General features: G+C 33.1%; 2 protein-coding genes across 7 annotated transcripts in view; both read right to left on the bottom strand.

Moving 5' to 3' along the window:
* Positions 1-13,853, bottom strand: part of LOC123673027 (serine/threonine-protein kinase MARK2) — a 74,058-nt gene extending 60,205 nt beyond the window's left edge. For 2 of the 6 annotated variants that reach the window (XM_045607431.1, XM_045607434.1), the window contains exons 1-2: positions 13,707-13,853; positions 3,561-3,850 (exon numbers count right to left, since the gene is read on the bottom strand). In XM_045607431.1, coding sequence (XP_045463387.1) covers positions 3,561-3,752 — 192 coding nt within the window. In that variant the 5' untranslated portion in view covers positions 3,753-3,850; positions 13,707-13,853. Of the gene's footprint in view, positions 1-3,560; positions 3,851-12,539; positions 12,687-13,427; positions 13,587-13,706 lie in introns of those variants that run through there. The other 4 variants (XM_045607436.1, XM_045607435.1, XM_045607432.1 and 1 more) reach the window with 4 other exon arrangements.
* A 633-nt stretch (positions 13,854-14,486) lies between these two features.
* On the bottom strand, positions 14,487-20,526 carry LOC123673029 (transmembrane channel-like protein 7). Its single transcript, XM_045607437.1, has 3 exons — positions 20,033-20,526; positions 19,418-19,680; positions 14,487-17,411 (listed from the first exon to the last, which is right to left on the bottom strand). The coding sequence occupies exons 1-3, from the start codon at positions 20,196-20,198 to the stop codon at positions 15,546-15,548; spliced, it is 2,295 nt and encodes a 764-aa protein (XP_045463393.1). The 5' UTR covers positions 20,199-20,526; the 3' UTR covers positions 14,487-15,545.
* Positions 20,527-20,733: the final 207 nt, after the last annotated feature.

Genomic DNA, 20,733 nt, shown 5'->3' with positions numbered 1-20,733 from the left:
GATTTTACAATATGGTTTCAGTATGGTAATGAGTTCATTACGGTACTAAAAAATGTACTGTAATCAATATCAACACACGTTTATTGTCAATAAAATATAATTTGGATATAGTGAAATGATTTGCAATATTATTCGCAATTTCTCTCAATTCTGGTGGTGTTAAATCGATTTCGTCAGACATAAGGCACGAATTTAATACGTAATTATAAATTATTCCAGAATTCGAAACACACGATTCAAATTCAGTAATCTGTCAATTTCCGTAACAATCACACCAACTGCCAAGATACAATACAAAATTCACTAAGATCAAATCTGAATTTTTCATTGAATTCCGACAATATTTGACGAAACTTGACTGGAATAGAGAAAATATCGTCTAATACTCGTTGCAGAAGGCAATTCCAACACTCATGCGTTCGAAAACTCGCTCCTTCGTTGCTCGTGTTGGAATAGGAGCCGATTCTGCAACTTGTTTTAGAATATACTATGATATTATATTTCTTCCTATATAATTGGAATATCTCAAATAGAGGGTTTTTCGAAATGAAAAAAAATAGAACCTAGTAGCGTTCTTACCAAAGAGTAATAAACATAGATAAAGGGAGTGTACGCAATTTTGTCCCCAACATGGTTAGATTACGTGATCGGATCGTGATATATTTTCAAATCCACAATTTTTGTATATTGTTATAAATGTATATTATATTGAATGAAATATAATTTATTGGAGTGATTGTCAATTGAATATGCAAATCTGAATATTTTAAATCCGATATTTTTCCTAATTGTCACATTTTTAGTAAGCAGAATATTTATTTTTTCTGCATCTACCTGCTGAAATCCAAGGTTTGGCAACTATTGCGCGCCTACTGTCGTCGATTGTTTCACGTCGTTTGGCGTGTTTGAAGTTTGTATTCTGAATTTCTGATATACATATTCATGTATTATCTCAATATATTTTATGTTAATATGAAACTTTGATTCACTATGGGACATAAGAAGTGTTTTCTTTTAGAAGAAATCCGCGAATTGGGTGGAATATCGTATCACTGATATGTTTTCATTTAAGCGACCCTTATTCCAAATTTGACAGTTCATGTTGGGGACAAAATTTGCTTACTGAAAACGACATATTATCCCTCTATCTATGTTTATTACAATTTATACAAATTATTTTTTATCTTGAAACAAGAATATTCGAATTCCGAAACAACAAGAGTTGTAGACTTTGCATTAATACGATATACCGATCCCAAACGCTTTATATTTGCAATAATACTGAAAATATTGCATAATGGTTTCATTTCACCTCACAGATTATGCCAAATCATAAAAAGAAATATTTGGATTCGGCGTTCAAACCTATTCCTCCTACAAACTCCAAAACGATTAAGAGAAGGACTTTGCAGCTGAAATATGTGTATTCAGTGTTATGATGCTGAATTTATGATGATAATGAAGACAAATTTCAAGCCAAAAATTGCATCCACATTCGAGGTTAAACTTTGTACATCCGTTTGTTTATAAACACGAAAACACTTGAATTGACTCGAAATTCACCAAAGCAGTCAAGGTAGTGTTCGTAGCTAATAAATCTAATGGTTTACGAAATGTAACAGAAAAACATGAAATTTTGTAATTTCACCATTTCAGGCGAAATAAATCTGTTACAATGCAAACTGCAAAGGCACAACTCTGAGTAGAAATTTTCAAACTATCCAAGGTCAACTTCGTAAAATGAGATCGGTCTAATGGTTCCGTAGTTATCACTTATAATTGAAAATGTTGTTATCTCAATATTTCTAGATATACAGTACAGATCCCGTCAGATTACGAAACGGTTTATTAGTTTTAAATTAAACTGAAATGAGATCTGATCTAAGATATCTGAATGGATATATTTCTCCAAATAAGGAATATCACATTACGAGATTTTCTGGATACGTAAAGGACACCCTACAAATAATTCATCGCAGTCGGCATAAGAAATTACCACTCTTACGTCAGCATGGAAATTGTTTTTCGATATCGTGGAAAAGGGCAGCATTCTTAATTTCCACATCCAAAAATAGTCACATGATTATTGGAATGAACCGATCTATAACTTTATGGAGATTCATAAACTTCTTATTTTTTGTCGTTTTTTCTCGTTATGAATAGAATTAACGAACCGAAGGATGTTACTGAGGAGGAAATGAATTTGAAGGGTATTCAGAATTCTTGAATGAGAATGAATAGAAAAGCAATTTTTACGAATTTGAATCAATCATATATGGCTATTATTAAATTATACATTTTTTATGTTTGTTACGTGTTATTTAATGAATTGTGCTTATTCATCAAAAATTTTTATTCATTATGTAATATAGTATGACCAAATTCAGACAACTTGACGAAATAAACATATTCTTTATAATTCATTAGGGGAAAGTTTCATTGGTCCTGCATTTTTTTTTCAACTGATCCTTAAATTTCTAGGATTGTTGCGATTCAGCAGCGAATCACAGATGGTAATTCGTTCGATGAGGTTTTTAGCGTCAATACGTGTGATTCCCATGAATAAGATTCTTCTTGAGACCAGCCTTATACAAATGGTTCCGAACGGTTTTCTGTACAATATTCAGCACTTTGACAATAGAAACAGCTCTTAGATGATGATCGGAATGGATAATGTCCTTGATATTATCGACATTTTCGACAATTGGCTGTAATTAACTCATTACAGCATTGTTTTCGGTTATATTTTCCGTTTTGTGGTTTTCAACACTGACTTCCGATCCTATCTAATTTCAACACATGTCAATTGTCAATAAAAGATAATTTGGATAGAGTGAAATGATTTGCAATATCAATCGCAATTTCTCTTAATTCTGGTAGTGTTAAATCGATTTCGTCAGACATAAGGCACGAATTTAATGCGTTATTATAAATTATTTCAAAATTCAAAACGTACGATTCAAATCTGCCAATTTTCGCAACAATCACACCAATCATACAATACAAAATTCACGAAGATCTATAATCTGAGTTTTTCATTGAATTCCGACAATATTTCACAAAACTTGACTGGAATAGAGAAAATATCGTCTAATACTCGTTGCAGAAGGCAATTACAACACTCATGCGTTCGAAATTTCGCTCCTTCGTCACTCGTTTCTGAATTTCGCATTCGTGTTGGAATAGGAGCCTATTCTGCAACTTGTTTTGGAATATCCTATTACATTTTCAGCCGCCTGGTTTGCATTTTCCCCTTTATCGAAGAAGAACTGTAAAATATAGCGTATTTTCTCATTGCTGGTGCCCATCTTTGACGCGCGCTCAAACTAAATTGCATCAACTAATCACAAAACTGTCAGAAAAGTTTTTGTAGTACGAAAACTGATCTTTCTAACGCCATCTAGTGGAATTCGATCGGAAGCCATGTATTGGAAAAATAATGGATTTCCTTTTACTACACCTAATAATACCAGAAACCCAATGAGGGGTGGTCAATTGCAAAGCTACAATATTCATGAGCCGCCACTGGTCTTAAGGCTGAAAAAAAAACTTAGTCTTACCTTATTCGTGGACGTGTGAAAGTTGTATGACCGTGACGGCTTGTTGACCTCTGAGGATGCTTTTACGGATGTCTTGTTGCTGCCGCCCCCGCTGGAGATCGCGGCGGTGGTGCCGGAAGTGGCATCCGCGTTCTTCGTCACCTCCAGGCTTTCGGGGACCGTTTGCAGTGTGGATCGCATGGCTGCCGACATGGCGACGTCACTGCTTGACGAGGACTCGAAATTAGGCTGGTCCCCTGATCTGATCACCGACGACAGGAGCTGGGGGCTACCCGACTAGATTACATTACCTAGAAAGGAATGAAACCGTTGAACATTTTGGGTGGAACAGATGCTGCAGTTCTTCGCAAACGTGAATCGAAACCCAGATGACACATTATGTCACATTAGCTAACCTATCCTTATGTGTTACCAAATGTCGATAAGAACTTCCTACGACCTTCAGTTATTTGATAAAGAATGTTTTATGTGAATACAGTTCCAAGAATCAGTTTCGATTCTTCGAACTGTCATCAAATGACGTAACAATACCTTTCCAAACCTAAAATTATATAAACTAGGAAAAAGTACTTCAGACGATCTTGACCTTCGAAAGCTAGTTTGTTGAACATTCGGCAAAAAAGTATTCAGTTCTTTGCAATCGCATGTTTGTTTGTATAAGCCTTAAACTGTACAGGCCTCTGTGATTAAATGTTCCTATCCTATAGCTTACAGGATAAATCATATTATTATTATTATAAAATAGTTTCACGACTAGCAATCTATTTTTTATTTTGCAATAGCTTACCTTACCAAACCTATTACTATCGAGGGGGAACTTTAGACGATCTCAACTTTTGTAAGATTTTCAAACATTTGACAAAAAAGTGGGCCGTATTTTGAAATGTTTGTTTGTCGAACATAGTCTCAGACACGGGCGAAGCCAGTGGGGGGGTTCACTAGAAAACCTGTAACTACCTTAGGCGTTTTCGTGTCTATAGTTTATGAACCTTCAATCAGGCTTGAGATCAAATCAAATCAAATTAATTCCAAGATGCAACCGAAGTTTTCGCCCTTCAAAGTTAAAATTCAGGTCGAGCCACTTAAATTTCACTGTTCAACGTATCACTTCAAGTTTTGTTGCTTTTATGATTGTATTACTGCAGTATTTTGCTATTCTATCAAAAATGTATGAATAAAACATAAACCTGACCTCAAAAATAACTCCACGGTTTGCAACTCTACAAGAAGCACATAAATAAATGAGAAAACATAGTTTAATAGTGCCAAACATCTTTCAGTCGAGCAAAAGGAACGAAAATGAGGGGTTACTTCAAAATAATCCAATATTTTGCAAAAAACTCAGCAGCATGGTATGAAAATTTGCAGGAGACTACCCAGATGGCGTACGTCAAACGTCACATTAGCTAAACTTTCCTAACCTAAAAACCCCCATCCAAGAGACAGTAATCGTTCCATATCATTTTTAAAATGATACAAACAGAAAAAGTTTAGGTGGTCTTCCTTCAGGACAGTTGAGCAAAAAACAAAAATCCGTAGGTATACTTTCTAGTGTTAAAATCACTGAACGATTTTTATGGAAATTTTATTTCCATAAAATTATTTATTTATTATGATAATTTCCAGTATAAACGTTTGAAATAATAAAGTAAATTCCTATTGATTCAGCAAATTAGATAGCTTATTACAATATTGAATTTCAGGAAAGCGGATGTCAAAGCCGAACAACAAAAGGGTGCAGGATGTCGTTGCAGAACCAGTGTCCAAAAATAGTCAACTTTGACTTTTGGATCTGCACCACAACAATACTTCCAGAACGGTTACAAACCAGAGGTTATAGGACATGGAAATCTTCTTGATAAGGAGATTGTAGATCTTTGAACTGTTCTAATACACAGTCCCTGCAGGAATACTATTTAGAACTATTAAAAGGGGATATCGAAAACCGTTAGAAATACAGGGTGGCTTAAATTACAAAAAAATTACGTTATTTAGGGTGTGTTGGTGTGAACAGATCTGAAATATCTACAATGGTTCCCGCGATATCCCGAAGCAACAAAAATCGAGATTTTCAGTATAACTCATTTGTTTCTGGGGATAACTTCACGAAATTCGATTTGTAGCCATTATCCAATATAGAGATTCTAATAACAATTATTTTTTCTTGTGGGTGCCATAATTGTTCTCCTTAGGAGATGATAAAGAAAAAAATTACGAATTCAACAATGTATCACACTCTACAAAAATATCGAGTCTAGCTAAGCAAATTTGAACTTCCCTCTTATTTTTTGTTTAAATAATAGGCTGGTGCCAGAATTGTCAAATCACTTGTTACTTCGTTCAGTTGGTATGTGAAACCATCTCTTAATTTTTGAAAAATTGTTCATCCTGTTGGATAAGTAATTTTTCATAGGAATTTCTTGTTTCTTCCTTTAGAATGCGAAGAACTTGGTGTTAATATCTTTCTTATTGGTTGATTAATCAGTGAGAATATAGTTGTGTGGTGGCTATTTCTTGAGACCATTCTCGGTTCCAAATTCGAAAAAAGACACTGTGACAAAATGATAGAGCTATTTGTTCAGGGTAGAGCGCTCGAAATTTTTCAGGATAACGAATAACTTAGAAATCCTATATTACCATAGCCACAGACTCAAAGGTTGATGCCCTCTAGAGATAGTAATATAAATTTTTCATCAAAGCACCATCCTGAATTATAATAAAGATATCAAATATAATCGGAACATAAATTAATTAATAAAATCCCTAAAATTATCCCACCTCAGGCTTCCCAGTTATTCCGTCTTTACAAAAAGGTGTTTCAGCGCCTTTGTGCAGCTTTTTAAGTCTCCCTTTGAGAAACAGTTATTGTTGAAATAAACCATAAAAGGAATTCGCTACACCCCTCTCCAACACCGTAAACGTCAATATAAGGGTATATAAATTGGTCTTGAAAAGTTCGAAGGAATGTTTTTCGGAGGATGGGTATTTTTCTGGAATACCAATACGTGTAATAAAACGTGGTCGAGATAGCTACACGAAACTTACCACAAACCCTCCTAAGGGAAGATATCGGATGTGACAGGAATTGCTAGATCGTTTCACCCCAATGTTATATGAATCGAATGAAAAAATTCCAAAGAAGTTTTTGCATGTTTGTTTGGTAATATTTGTATTGATTTTACTGATTAAGTTACATAATACGATAATTTTCGGAGTTATAAGGTATCCAGAAAACGTGGATGTTTCAATTGTGATGATTTCCATTTTCCATAGCACTCCTGTTGGATGTTCAAGGTCGCCATCAAGGTCAAATTCGAAAATTCGTTTAAGGGTCAAAAGGAGTATAATCTGCGTATTTTCAAAGCGTTTGTGATGTAAGTGCTAAAATGGCATCAGTTTTAGTTTCATTGTTTTCCTTTTTTGCAACTTTCGAAGCCCTACTAATAATGGTGCGACAAATCATTTTGACATAAAATTTTACATGCTTGCGATATGGAGATCCAAATGATGCTGAGCCTCATCAAGTGAGAGATTTTCTCAATGTAATTTTTTTCTTTTTCTTTAGGGATGGATGGGTAGAAGAGGACCAATAGAAAATCAACATATTTTATTTATATTTCAAGTGCAGAATTTCAACGAAATATTTGAAGAGATCTAAATTTCCAATTTGATAAATAAGCTAGGAACTTAGAAACTTTTTTGAGTGATTTTTCAACAAATATAGGTACGATTCTATCATTTCGTTAAAATGTCTGTATTTTTTTTTAAATTTCAAGCCGGAAATGGACTCAAACGATAAGGACTCCATGGTCAAATTCAAGAATGTCTATCCATCTGGTTCTCCAACCGGACAACAGAAGGACCTAGAAACTTGAAATTTACAGGATAGGCTCAGATGTGAAATTGTGATATCCGTAAATATGGCCATTAGAAATTTTGTTTTTTTTTTGTTAATTTCAAAACGGCAGAATCGATAGGGATAAATATTTGCATTTGGATGTAGAATGATAACTTGAAACTTGGTGCACAATTTCAAGATGATCTCTCAACCAGAACCATAGAAAATTCAAGAATAGTATAAAAAATTACTCAATATTTACGTAACCGCAAAAACGAGTTCAGACTGACCAACAGAACCATAGAAAATGCAAGAAAAATATTGGGAAAAAATGGTCAATATTTCTGTGATAACAGGGTTGAATATACAGGGTGTTCCATCTCAGACGAACCACCCCGTATATTTCTTATCTCATAGTGATTGGAAAAATTTCCCCAAAACACGTCGAATTATTTCGTTTGGGGGGACATCTTTTGATGTATATTTGAGGCTTAAACGCTTCAACCCCTTAAAATTGAATAGGAAAAAGGGGTTGAGTGATACCGTTTCCTTCTGCATACAAGACACCATTTCAGATTCATTTCATTTTTATGTTAGAAGCGAAGTCAAAACCATAAAAAAATCTAGTGGAATATTGGAAAAAATGTAGGAAAACCTTAACGTGAAGTCGGATGCTTTTGAGCTCTCGTCATTCATCATTAACAGCGTAAAAGAACGGTAAATCACTGGAATGAAAAATAGCCCAATCTGCATACCTAATATTTCCGATATTCAAACTACACTTAAGTGCATGTCATCTGACGCAATAAAAGGGATATCAAAAACAACCCTGATTGTTCGATGAACCCGCATAGCATTATGTCCATTCAGTTATCGATTTTCTCATTATTTAATTCAAGAGCGTGACCAGCAAAAAGTTTCATGGTGAATCTCGTGCCAAGAAAACAATTTCAAATTAAGGAGGTTTTCAATTTATTTCCTCTATTCGAAAAATGGGGGGAAAACGCCCGGAGGTGAAGTGTGCGAACTATTCCTTTGTTTTCCATCGACGGCAGTCGAGAATGGCTTAGACTGATTTCCCGATTGAAAAGAATATGCGAAATCGATATCCTTTTTCTCCAACTCGGTTCTCACAACAAGAGAGAGTATTTCATTTACATAGGTACATACATAGTATAAGGATAGTTACTTCTCCACTTTGGGTAGTCAATAGTGTTCGATATATGCAACCCGTAAAACATTGGTTCCAAATACAGAAGCGACTCCAAGTGACCAGCTCCTTGCCGTCAAACGGCGGTTGGCTTACTATCCTTTCCTTATACTATGGTACATATACGTATGATCTTTCGATTTACAAACAGATTTGTTATACAGATACTTTTGTTTCATGTACTTCGCAAATGTTTAATTCATTCCAAAGCTATGTTTTATTTAGGAGAAGCGAAATCAGACATTTACGAATTTACAGTATTCGATGTAGATTTGTGTATTTCATGGTGATGATATAAAATAACAATTTCAATCTGATCACATCATAAGAACTATGAGAAATTCAAGAATAATATTGGAAAACAAATACAAACAAATACAAAACAAAAATTTTCGTGGAAGATCCGATCGGGATAGATTTACAAGTTTCTTGCATAATGTCGCGTTGATAGTCATCAGAACTAACAAAAAATCAAGCAGAATATGGATCAAATTCGAGACTTTGCCAGTATGTATAACAATTCCAAGATTCTTGCAAAATTTCTTGTTGATAGCGTCGTCAGAACCATAAACCATGAGGAATTTCGAAAAAAAAAATGAAGAAATCATGAAGCCAGTAGCTTTTGAGAAATTCTCATTCATGCGCTAATTGCACCCTTGGATATCTACAGGTATGCAGTTTTCAAGGGCGTAATTGACACTTAATAAACTAGCGTTTAATAGCATTCGAATTTACGTCAGTGGCAGTGCTTTCCTCATTTTTTATACTGTTTCCTGTCGCCATAGCACCGTTACCTAATTGTTTAGCTTATACTCTTATAGCAAATGGTTGACATAACCCGACCAGAAAATTTCTTTTCCGGTTCAGGGCTCGAACTCCCGACTTCAGCGAAAGTTTAAACCACTGTTCCTAACCGTCACCATCCATTTAGTTCATGTATCGCATGATTGGATTGTTATGTCTGCACGGGATTTTGTTTCATTACCTTGTTCTAATAAAAACTACGTGAAGCTTTAAGTAGAAAAATTTTGAACTCCACTTTGTTCATTTTAATTTGCATTAAAAAAATCATGTGCCACCATCAAATTTGAAAAAATATCGACTTTCAATCGAAGTTTTGCTCCACTAATAATAAATTCATTGACAAAAATCAGAAAGTGCATCAGAACTCTTTATTAATACAAATAATACAACAAATTCAAAAGTTAACAAAAAACTTTTAGAGAAAGAGACAGAAATTTGAAGTAAAAGTCTGTAAAAAATGACTTCATATAAAAAACCGTAACCGTTTCAATTCATCGTTTGTTTTTCCTTTTTCGCAAAGGCTGATTTCTATGCACATATCGACATTACATACATAATAATGTACAAGGTGTTGAAGAAGTGGCCCCGATGCTAGAATAGGTAGAACACTGCAAAGTAAGTTGGTTTTGTTCAGTAAAAAATTTTCGCAACGTGGTTGAACTGATTTCTCAAAAAAAAAAATGAAATATCACCAGGAGTTTTCTCTAAAATAATTCCTAACTATTATAATACCCCCCTTTTCTCCGCCTTTATCTTTTTTACGATCTATGACTGAAAGAGCAAGTGACATACGAAATCATCACAAGGCATTCTACAGAAAAAATCTAAAACTACTCTCACAATCATTTGAAATTATTTATATAAGTAGTTGTGTGGACGGTGAATATGGTTTTTTGTTTCAACTGTTCCCAAAATGAAGCCACCAATTTGTGAATCAACGCTCAGCTTCCGAATCGAAAAAAAAAATTGCCAACTGCCTCTCATGATCATTAAAATCGAATTATTTGACCTATCACAATAATATCGATTACATATTTCAAGCTGATCGTTGTTTTGTGTCGATATCAAAAAGAGTAATATGGTTAACGACCTAGAGAAACAATGATTAAAGATAAAAAATGATTGTTTAGCAAAACAAATTTTTTAATGTAAACGTACTAAATCAACCACCTCCGTTTCAGAAATTTCTACTTTTCTGTATTAGCTTAAGAAATCAAAAAATTGATTTTGATTATTATCTTATAAAACAAGCAATTCTGTTTGAAAAATATCATTTCAAGTTTCAAGATAAAAACCAAATTGTCAACTTGACATCTGTAAGGAATTATTTAAGTCATAGAACAACATTACATTTATTTACATAAACTTAGATAATGTATGTTTAGATTATCAATGTGTCAAAGCATATTCAATGGAAGAAAAATTTTCATTTTTTCAACTTCTATAAAGCATAAACTTCAAAAAGTAAAAGTACATGGACATTCTTTAAAATGAAAGGATATTTCTAGAGTAGCAACAATAATCTCCGATCATGAAACTCCCATTCGTGAATAATTGGAGCAAAAATAATCACGTCCAGGACAGTGAACAGGTCTGCTTGAAACAAAAGTATTCAGATCAAACATTTCTCTCAGTCGAATTGATTGGAGGCCAGACATATGTGATGATATACTATTCTCCATTGCGTGAAACAGTACAAATAATAGGCCATTATTTAATATGTTATTGTAAATTATTAACTTCAAATTGGAGAAGCTTCGAGACTAAGGTCGATCCTGGTAAATCAACTTCAAGATCATTCCGGAAAGTTTTAAATACACCGTAATTCTAAACGATCTGGACCATTAAAAAGTTTTCCTTTATAATGAATGATTCGAAATTACAATCAAGGACGAATTTTTCAAACATTACCTATTTGTATCATGAATATCATTATGATAAAAGAAAGACTGCATTGGATTTCGGGTCTACTAATATCCGTTTCAGTTTCTCTATGCTAGAGAATTCCTGATTGTTGTTTATAAAAAAAAAATTGTAAAAATATGGTTATAAGTTTGAGATAAATGAAAGAATTCAGCTCGAGCGGACCCATATTAGCCACTGTCGTGGTTGAAGAAGAAGAAAGAATTCTAACAAAAAATACATCATTCTAAAAACAATTGCTTCTAGCCAAAGTTGGTTGCGGTGTTCACATCAAATTATCAACAGTAGTACTTCCGACTTCAAATTGAACCCTTGACATTGTTTAAACATAAGGGCATATTTTGGATTATGGACAAACGATCCTAACAATCTCGAAAATAATACAAGAACTAAGTACCTGATGATCGATTAAATCAGAATTCAACTTGAAAACTTAATCTGCATAACCTTCAAATTCAAATGATGAAAGAAAAAATATTTTGACAGTAATGATAATGAATTGAACCATAGTAGTGCAATGTCCAAAACAAAGTAGTTAACTGTAAATGCTTCCAAATATTACAGGTATATATTATAGGGACTTACCGTAACTGTTTAAAAAATATTTCAATTCACTGATAGCAAAATTGTTCAACGAAAACAGACACTTCGAATTACAAAACAATTACAATATTAAATGAGGTTAAGTAAGATATTTGATCATTCTGTCAGTTTTTAGACGATAATGAAATAGATTAATTTAGACGTTTCCTTATGAAATGATTATAAAAAGTGTGCCCTAGGGAATAGACGGAAATATTAAAATGGAGTCAAAATAACGGAAGAAAATTTGATTGCGACTTCGCCAAAAATTTCACTACGAATTGAATTTGTTGCATATGTTGTCCAGTTCAATTACTCAAGAAGTATGAATTGAGATCAATTAACAAACCTTTGAATGACATTCTTCTATGAAATGAATAGGTAATCGAAATATAGAGAATATGTACCTACTTCAATTATTTGGACTTTTATACGTTCACATAATTCAAGTCTAACCTTGATAATGAACAATAATTGGGAAAGAAAAAACAATGCCATAAATCAATAGGAGAATAGATGAATCTTATAAGAATTCTTATCAAAGAAGAACAACATTCACAAGTAGAATCTTGTAAGTTCTGTGATATTGATAATACAATATTACAAAATAATTTACACCCACCTTATTACAGTTAATGTTCACTTATCCTTCAATAATAAATCAACAACACTGTTCTATGGTATCACGCCCCTTCACACGTTGAACTTGCAGAACGTGAACTTTTGGGAATACTTCAGTAGTAAAAATTTGATAAAGAGAATGGGAAAAGATAAGGTTCAAAATCTTTCACCACAAGCCCATATAACATTTCATTTTGAATAACACCAGATCAGCACTTAAATGATTTAAATTCTGTGGAGAAAGTGGAGCGATTTAATGATAGAAATTGGCTCAGAAATGGTGATAATCAACAATGTTGAAAATATTTATAGATTAAAATCAAGAAAGAATCGAATTTTTCGGATGAAATGAATACATATATGGAAATCAAATACTACAGATTAAAACTGAAATTTTATTGGGAAGCTTGTGCAGGTTAAGAATTGAGAATGGCTATAACTCGAGTAATAACAATAGAGAATATTTCGAGCCGGATTTCGTAACGGGCAATTTGATTACTGTTTTGTTTGCACTAGTTTTCGATCACAACTAAGAACGCGTATCAATGTCAGATTTTCAGCTGTAGCTGTCAGATTTCTCGTGTTTGTTGAACCTAAGATCAATTGATCGATTAAGAGTTTGTATGAGTACATATTAAATAAGTATCGCTTATTGAGCACCACAACACTTAGCCACCGCAAAAGGACCCGAGGCGATGAATGAGTCATTTATAGGAATTACTTTAGAGATTCTCAACTGTCTTTTTTGGTGAATCAGCCCACCTGCCCAGAGAAACATAAACTCTAGAATAATCACAGTATCAGTTGTTATAAATGAGACGATCACTAAATACAAAAAATCGATCCGGGACCATGTCTCAAAAAGGAACAGTAAAATAGTTATACCTACATAACACTAATAATAAAATAATGCTGCACTGACCCCTATTGAGTTATCCACACTAACCGAATTGATCTATGATAATTTTTCCAAACCAACTATTTAACCTAAAACCGTCTTTTAATAATCGATTGACACAGCTGCTTCTTATTCTTCTAATAAGAATATTTTTTAACAGAGAGAAAGCTAGAGGAAGAATCCTGGAAACTATTTTACACCGATTACACTGCACTGGCCCCCGAAAGAACTTTTCTAATAGAAACTTTATTCAAAAACTACGAAACTCACCCATTAATAAACTCGAAACACTCAGAATTTCTCAAAAAATCAACACACACCTCGAATAAGCATACTTTCAGATTTCAACAAGATGGCTGGGAAACTGAACATATTTTCGTCTACAAGCTACGACATTCGGCCCCGCCACTGTACCCTGGGATATGGCGAATCGCCGCTGTCGTATGTCGGAGCTAGCACGTTAACAATCCACTGGTGACGTCACACAAAAGGTAAGTTGATTCAGTGGGCATGATCGAGTTGCTGTTGTTCAGGGGTCGCCAAAGTATAACGGGAAAAAGAACTTTTACATTTTTTGTGTTCGAATTTCTTCTATCATTTATTTTTGGAAGAAAAACTCGATACAAGTTCTAAGAACTTTTTTATTCTTATACATTTAACTGAGTCACTTAGAAAAAGGTACATAGGCGTTGTAGATGTTCAGAAATTTCATTGACATCTTACCGGTAGTCGTAGTTTTGCTCTAGGGTTATTTGAATATAATTTTTTTAAATTTTCAAAATGAAGAGCATCAGAAGTGTAATGCCTACTGAAAAATTATAGAACCGATCTGGCTTTTCATTAATTTTAATCCATTTACTGTTTACAATGATATAAGATCAAATAAATTAGATATAGACTAAAGTTATTCGCGAAATGAAAAAAAAAACGATGTTCTCAGAAAACAAAGTCATTTATTCTTATCTCATTTAATATGAACATCACAAGGTAACGGACTACTCCATCTAATATTTGATATAGTTCGTATCAAACACTGGAATGAAAAAAAAATCAGTTTTTCAAATTTTTAATCATATCGTAAATGAAAATTTCAGTACATATTGTTACAACTTGTTTGCATTCTACAATGTAGTATAGTTCGTATCAAATACTGGAATGAAAAAAAATTCAGCTTTTCAAATTTTTAATCATATCGTAAATAAAAATTTCAGTACATATTGTTACAACTTGTTTGCATTCTACAATGTAGTTTTCAACATGCAGCTATTGAATATTTTCTTCATATCCTGTAGACATCAACATTAATTGGGTACAATAGAAAAAAAAAGAGTTTTGAATATTCATTCATAAAATTACAAGTTTAAAATATAATATAAAAGTCATAAATATAAAAATATACCTCATTTCAATTAGCAAAAAATTTTCAAAAATTCAATATGGAAGAAAAAGTGGATATATCGATTATTATTATTATATATGAAAAGTGATAAAATGAATCAATGTCACTGTCAACAGGGCTTAGGATATACATTTTTACTATACTATAAAATAAAAATTTCGCTTTTTGGCTTGAACAGAAAAATATTATCAGTTCTGCAAAATCACAAGTATGACTAGATAAAATTAATATCCATACAATTATTTATGAAATATATAGATTATGTTGTCTGGTATTATTTATTCAATGCTGACAGGACACATATAGAAGGAATATAAAAAGAACAAATCAAATTCATAGAATTATGAATACATATACATACATAAATTTGTTGATAAGAAAGGCTACAACTTAATGGGTCTTTAATTTTAAATCAGTTTTTTCTTCTGAAACTTAAGTGTCAGGTCAAACATGAATGTAGTACTTGAAGTCCTTCAGATAAGTATATCTAAGATATATACAGATAAATGTTTACACATCAGTTGAAACCATTCTTCTTCAATGAGAAGGTAAAGAAAAATTTAGAAACTAACCTATTATAAATCATTGAGTGCGATTTGTACTTTTGGAATCAATGATAAATAGAAATATGAACTTCAATTCATTAAATAACAAAATAAAATACCCGATTTTTAAACACTTGTACTGATATGACAGAAAATAACCTAGATTCAGGAACTATTCTTATTTCTTTCAGCTTCCTGTGCCATTTCAATTCTTTTCATTCGTTTCTGATTCTCTTGTTGCTGCTTGATGAACATACTGAGTCTTTCCAATAAAAATTGTTTATCATGGCCTTCTAAAACTAACTGATTTTTTAATACTTTCACCATATGCCGGTTAGCTGAATTCACTGCCGTGAAATAATACAATGAAAGAGATAAAAGTATTATAACAGGAACAGCAAAACCGGCAGTACTCAAGAAAGAAATAAAATCCTGAAACCATTTTGGAGCATTTTGAAAAAGTTTTTCCACCGTATACCAAACATAAGGATCATTTTGAAATGGTCCACAGCTTGTAGAGGGTGCTAATTCCGATACAGAAAACATTAATGGCAGTAAAGCAAATATAAACGATACCAATAAAAAAATCATGAACATAGAATTGGATCGTGATACTCTGTATATAATTCCACTAGGTTTAGAATTGACCAAGCAAGCAAACTTCTTGATATGAAAAATACAGAATAAGTGAAAAACAGACATAAGTGAAAGGAGTGGAGTGTAGAAACATCCAATCCAAATGAGAGTCTGAGAGTAAACTACATCTAGAACATGCTTTGGTAAATCAAAAGTTTGTGAGCCAATAAATGTACAGAATTTGTTGTTGAAATGATATGCAAGAAGAGATCTTGGAAAATTTATAAAGAATGTAACCATAATAGTTGACGCAAAATCAGTTAAGAAAAGTTTGTATATTTGTTGACCGACGTAAGTCTCCCAACAATTAGTTGATAACTTACAATGTTCTCCCTCACAAGTGATTTTAGAATACATAGAAGCATAAAAAACTATCAAAGCCGCCATTCTGAGTAATACTGTTCTGAACAGTGTTAATCTCACAACGAACAGTGGTGTATAATTTTCGAAAATTATGAGATATTGGAAAATGAACGGAATGAACATATTCAAACCGACAATAGTAAATGACGGTAAAAATTCATATACAAGTTTTTCATAATTGATGGAATCATCTGTAAATGCTTTGATTTTGTCTGTACAAAAGCTGAATATGAAATAGATTGAGCAACCACAAAAAATTAATATTCCTATAACAACAGAATTCACCAGCAATCTTATTGAATATAATTTTGTTCTCTCACTACTTGTTCGGTTCCGTCTTTCATCTTCCATTCTTTCAACTTCTAAATTTCCTTTTATTTCATTAAATATAGCTTGGTGCTTGATTGCTGCTGATTTAGCGTCATGTATACAAAAGTCCCATCCTCCAAAAATTATGTTACAAAAAAGGTAAAATTGGCCTTCACCTTCAATCAGTCTTTCTCTAAACCTCCTTGCTCCTGCCTTTACCATACACATTAAAGACACAATCAAATACAAGAATGTCACTATTACATATGCTAATGGAAAATTGTAATATATGTTAGCACTACCTATAGGATAAGTCAATATTTCAGAAGGATAATAGCCATAAAACAAATATGTACATTCCATGAAACCTGTGCCTTGTACCAAATTCAACATTGTATTGACTGGATTAAGTTCTTCCGAACATATTGCTGTCACATTTGTATAATTTGCATCTCTTTGTTCTGGATTCCAGGCAATATATGGCAGTGTGATGAAAAAGAATATAATACCAAATATAAAAATATTTAAAAATAAAAGCCACTTGAGAAAAAGAAAATATGATACAACTCCAGTACCAAAACGTCCTTCAATTGTTTTGAGATCACCTTTCCACAGTTCAATTTTATCATACCATTCAGATAATTTGGTGTGCAATTTTTTCCATAATTTCCTCCGTTTCCATTTGAATTGTTCATAGCCTTGTAACCGTAAATTGGGTTGGTTCTGAAAACATATAGTCCAATGTTATATATATATATATTCTGGGCTTATATCGATGGCCTAGGCGGTTATTTGAATGGGTCCCGCCAGGACGAAGGAAAAGAGGTAGACCGAGACGCTCTTGGAGTGAGGGAGTGCACCAATCTATGGAACAGAGACAGTTGAACGTGGAACTAATATGTGATATACCATAGTCCAATGTTAAAGGATCAAATTATAAATTTCTAAGGAGCAATAAAACTCATTAATAATTTTGTATTTCGCAGGTTATAAATTAATAAGTGCAAAAATTTCAAAGGAATGAATATTTTTGAAAAATTGGATGGATCTATCATATAAAAACAAATTGTTTGAGAGACCTCTATTTTGATAAAAATTAATTCAACTTAAATTGAGAATTGTACAGATTAACTGAAGTTGATAGCTTCGTCATTTGTTAAAAATGGTATCACATGGGGTATGAGCTTGTTGAAATACAAGTTATTGTTATCATGTGAATATGTAGTTTGATATCAATCTTTTTTTATCAAAAATGAAAAACTATAAGATGACAGCAATTTATGAAATGAGTTAATGAATTGTTAGACATACATCATTCAAATTGATCTTATGAGTGAAGAGCATAATACTCAATGGATTTTGAGAAAATTTTGATACATTCCATTCATTCCAGAATTAAACAAATAAGCAAACTAATTGAAACTTTCCCTGGCGATTTAATGGATTTTGAATTACAGAAAAGTATGGATAATCCGAAGTACCCTATAATTCGAACAGCCCAATTGGCAAAAATGAAATCCGAACTGCCTGAACTCAACAATCCGAACAGGACAATGATAGTATCTTTGATAGTATCAGGAGAAGTACTAGATCAAGGTTTTGATTCAGTGGAATTAGTGAATAAAGTAAATTGTACTATGATCCAATAGATGAAACAGAAAATCAAAAATGGACACAAGGTGATGATGAAGAAAATTGCAACTCAGAGTTTTAGGAAGATGATGAGATAATTGCTGATGTAACTGGGGAAAATAAAAGCTCTGACAACGAAGATGAACCTATTCAGAAAGTGTCCACTAAAGAGGGGATCATATCATTGAATTCATGTCTTTGATGGGCAGAAATACATATTTTTATATACAGTATTATTAAGTACAGCATTTTTTTATGAAAATGAATTTGCACACTCTAGAAATGATTCCATAATCTGAAAGACGTTCGGATTATAGATATAGTTATCATACAACATGATTTCTATACTCCGAAATAATTTAATAAACCGAACAGGTCCTGCCAACTTTCTGTTCAAATTATCCATACATTACTGTACTAGTACATAATACAACAGCGCAGGCTGGAACGATCGATGCTGGGAATAAGTCTAAGAGACATAATTTGAAACGAGGAGATTCGCAGAAGGACGGGTGTGGATGATGTTTTGGAGAGAGTGACGAGAGCTAAGTGGAGGTGGGGAGGACATGTTGCAAGATCTAACGATGGAAGGTGGAAGAGGAAAATTCTGGAATGGCGACCAAGAGCAGAGAAGCGAAGCCGAGGCTGACCTCCAGCCAGATGGACCGATGACTTGAAAAGAATCCACACCAATTGGATGGAAGCCGCACAAAATAGAGAAAGATGGAAATGCCTTGGGGAGGCCTATGTCCAGCAGTGGACGGTTTAGGGCTGAATGATGATGATGATAACATAATACATTTCTCTTACATGTTTTAATTATGGCTCTCATCAGTTACTACAATACCATTATTTATATGTAGTGTTCTTTGAGACCCCAACAAGTTTCAAAGAGTTTATATGTGGTGACAACACCTTGATGTTTACTTTATAAAGCATAAATTTTAAATGGAGATTTATTGCTTATCCATTCAAAATTTTAACAGGAAACTTACAGTGTCACAAGTATATGGTGGAAGAGCATTGATCATATTGAAGAGTTGAAGCAATTCATATAATGAAAGAAAAAAATTATGTCATCAATTATTAATACTCACTAAAATTTTTGCTTTCAGTTCCTTCTTTTGGGCCATTGGAATAGGCATGGTTTTAATTTGCATTATCTCCTCCCATATACTTTGTTCATTTGAAATATTTTCCGAAAGATCAGGTAACATAGAAACTTGAACATCTTGAGTAGTTGATGTTCTTCGATTTACCGTAGAGTCTCTTCTTGATCTCAGAGTGGTATGCCTTCTAATTGTTCTCTCAGCTGTACTTCTATTTGTTCTCATACGAATTGTTGCTTGTAATGTGGTCACTAGAACACAATAAAGTTTGTATTATAGTCTTTTTAGAAGGGTTTTCAAACTTCATGAATTTATTGATTACAAGAAGATAAAACATTATTTGGAGCCAACTTATATTATAGATTACTAATTTCTTCGAGGTTGTAGCTTAGATCTAAGACTAACATGTATTTCATCCGCATACAAAAGAATAAGGTTTCCAGAAAAGGCATATGAGACAACTTAGAAAAATTCATTCCACTTGAATGTTCAAAATAAAATTGAATGTTGTAACACTTTTCGATGAAACTGCAAAAAGCATGAAGAAAGCATCGATCAGAAAACAATTTCTCAAAGTAATATAAAACTCAATATTGTCTTTACCTGCTCTTGTTTGTTTACTAGGCAACAAAGTAGCTAAATGCTGTGGATCTTTTTGATATACATCTAGTTCTCCATCTACAGCAGGGTAACTTTCTTGATAAAACTCTGAACCTGCTTCTTCCCATCCTTGGGTCTTGGTAGGTTTTTTCTTTGCACCACCGGACATGTCCAAAAGCAGAATTAATGGAACAGATGGCACAAAAAAAGATGCTTATTTTCTAGTACATCATATCTATTTCCTTTGAAAATTTTATCCAAAAACAATTGTTTTGCAGTATCATGATATGCATTCACAGAGAACTTCGTCATTATCCAAATTCAAGTAAATGAGATAATCATTATCAATTCAACTCATCTCATACAATCCTTTTATCTAGCCATAAAAATAGTCACACCTTCCAGATTTACAAGGGGTAATAGATGATAGATCTGATCTGATCATTAGAAAAACAAAAAGCAAATACGATAGATATTTGACATTGACATTTACGTTGCGAGCACAGAAAAGAAAGAACCACAGATTTAATACTGAAACCTTCGCAGTTCGCACAGTGAATCCATCCCATCTATGCATCTTGTAAGGGTGTACAAATGTGTCGGTAGTGTCGATAGTTTATTTGAAAACTCCCTGGAATACCGTAGTACCATAAGCAACTCGGTAGAGGGCGTAAAGGTAACAATGTAACTTTCCTCTGGCATCG

This window comes from Harmonia axyridis, chromosome 2 (assembly GCF_914767665.1).
Source record: "Harmonia axyridis chromosome 2, icHarAxyr1.1, whole genome shotgun sequence".
Taxonomy (NCBI): domain Eukaryota; kingdom Metazoa; phylum Arthropoda; class Insecta; order Coleoptera; family Coccinellidae; genus Harmonia; species Harmonia axyridis.
This window is presented reverse-complemented; position numbering and strand designations above follow the sequence as displayed.

What these genes read in the sequence shown, in the direction of transcription:
- LOC123673029 (XM_045607437.1), bottom strand. Translation starts at nt 20,198, where the DNA reads ATGTCCGGTGGTGCAAAGAAAAAACCTACCAAGACCCAAGGATGGGAA. An exon ending in TAGTAAACAAACAAGAGCAG is followed by an intron (nt 19,681 to 20,032) that starts GTAAAGACAATA and finishes ATTGTGTTCTAG; the next exon opens with TGACCACATTACAAGCAACA. An exon ending in AACTGAAAGCAAAAATTTTA is followed by an intron (nt 17,412 to 19,417) that starts GTGAGTATTAAT and finishes ATATGTTTTCAG; the next exon opens with AACCAACCCAATTTACGGTT.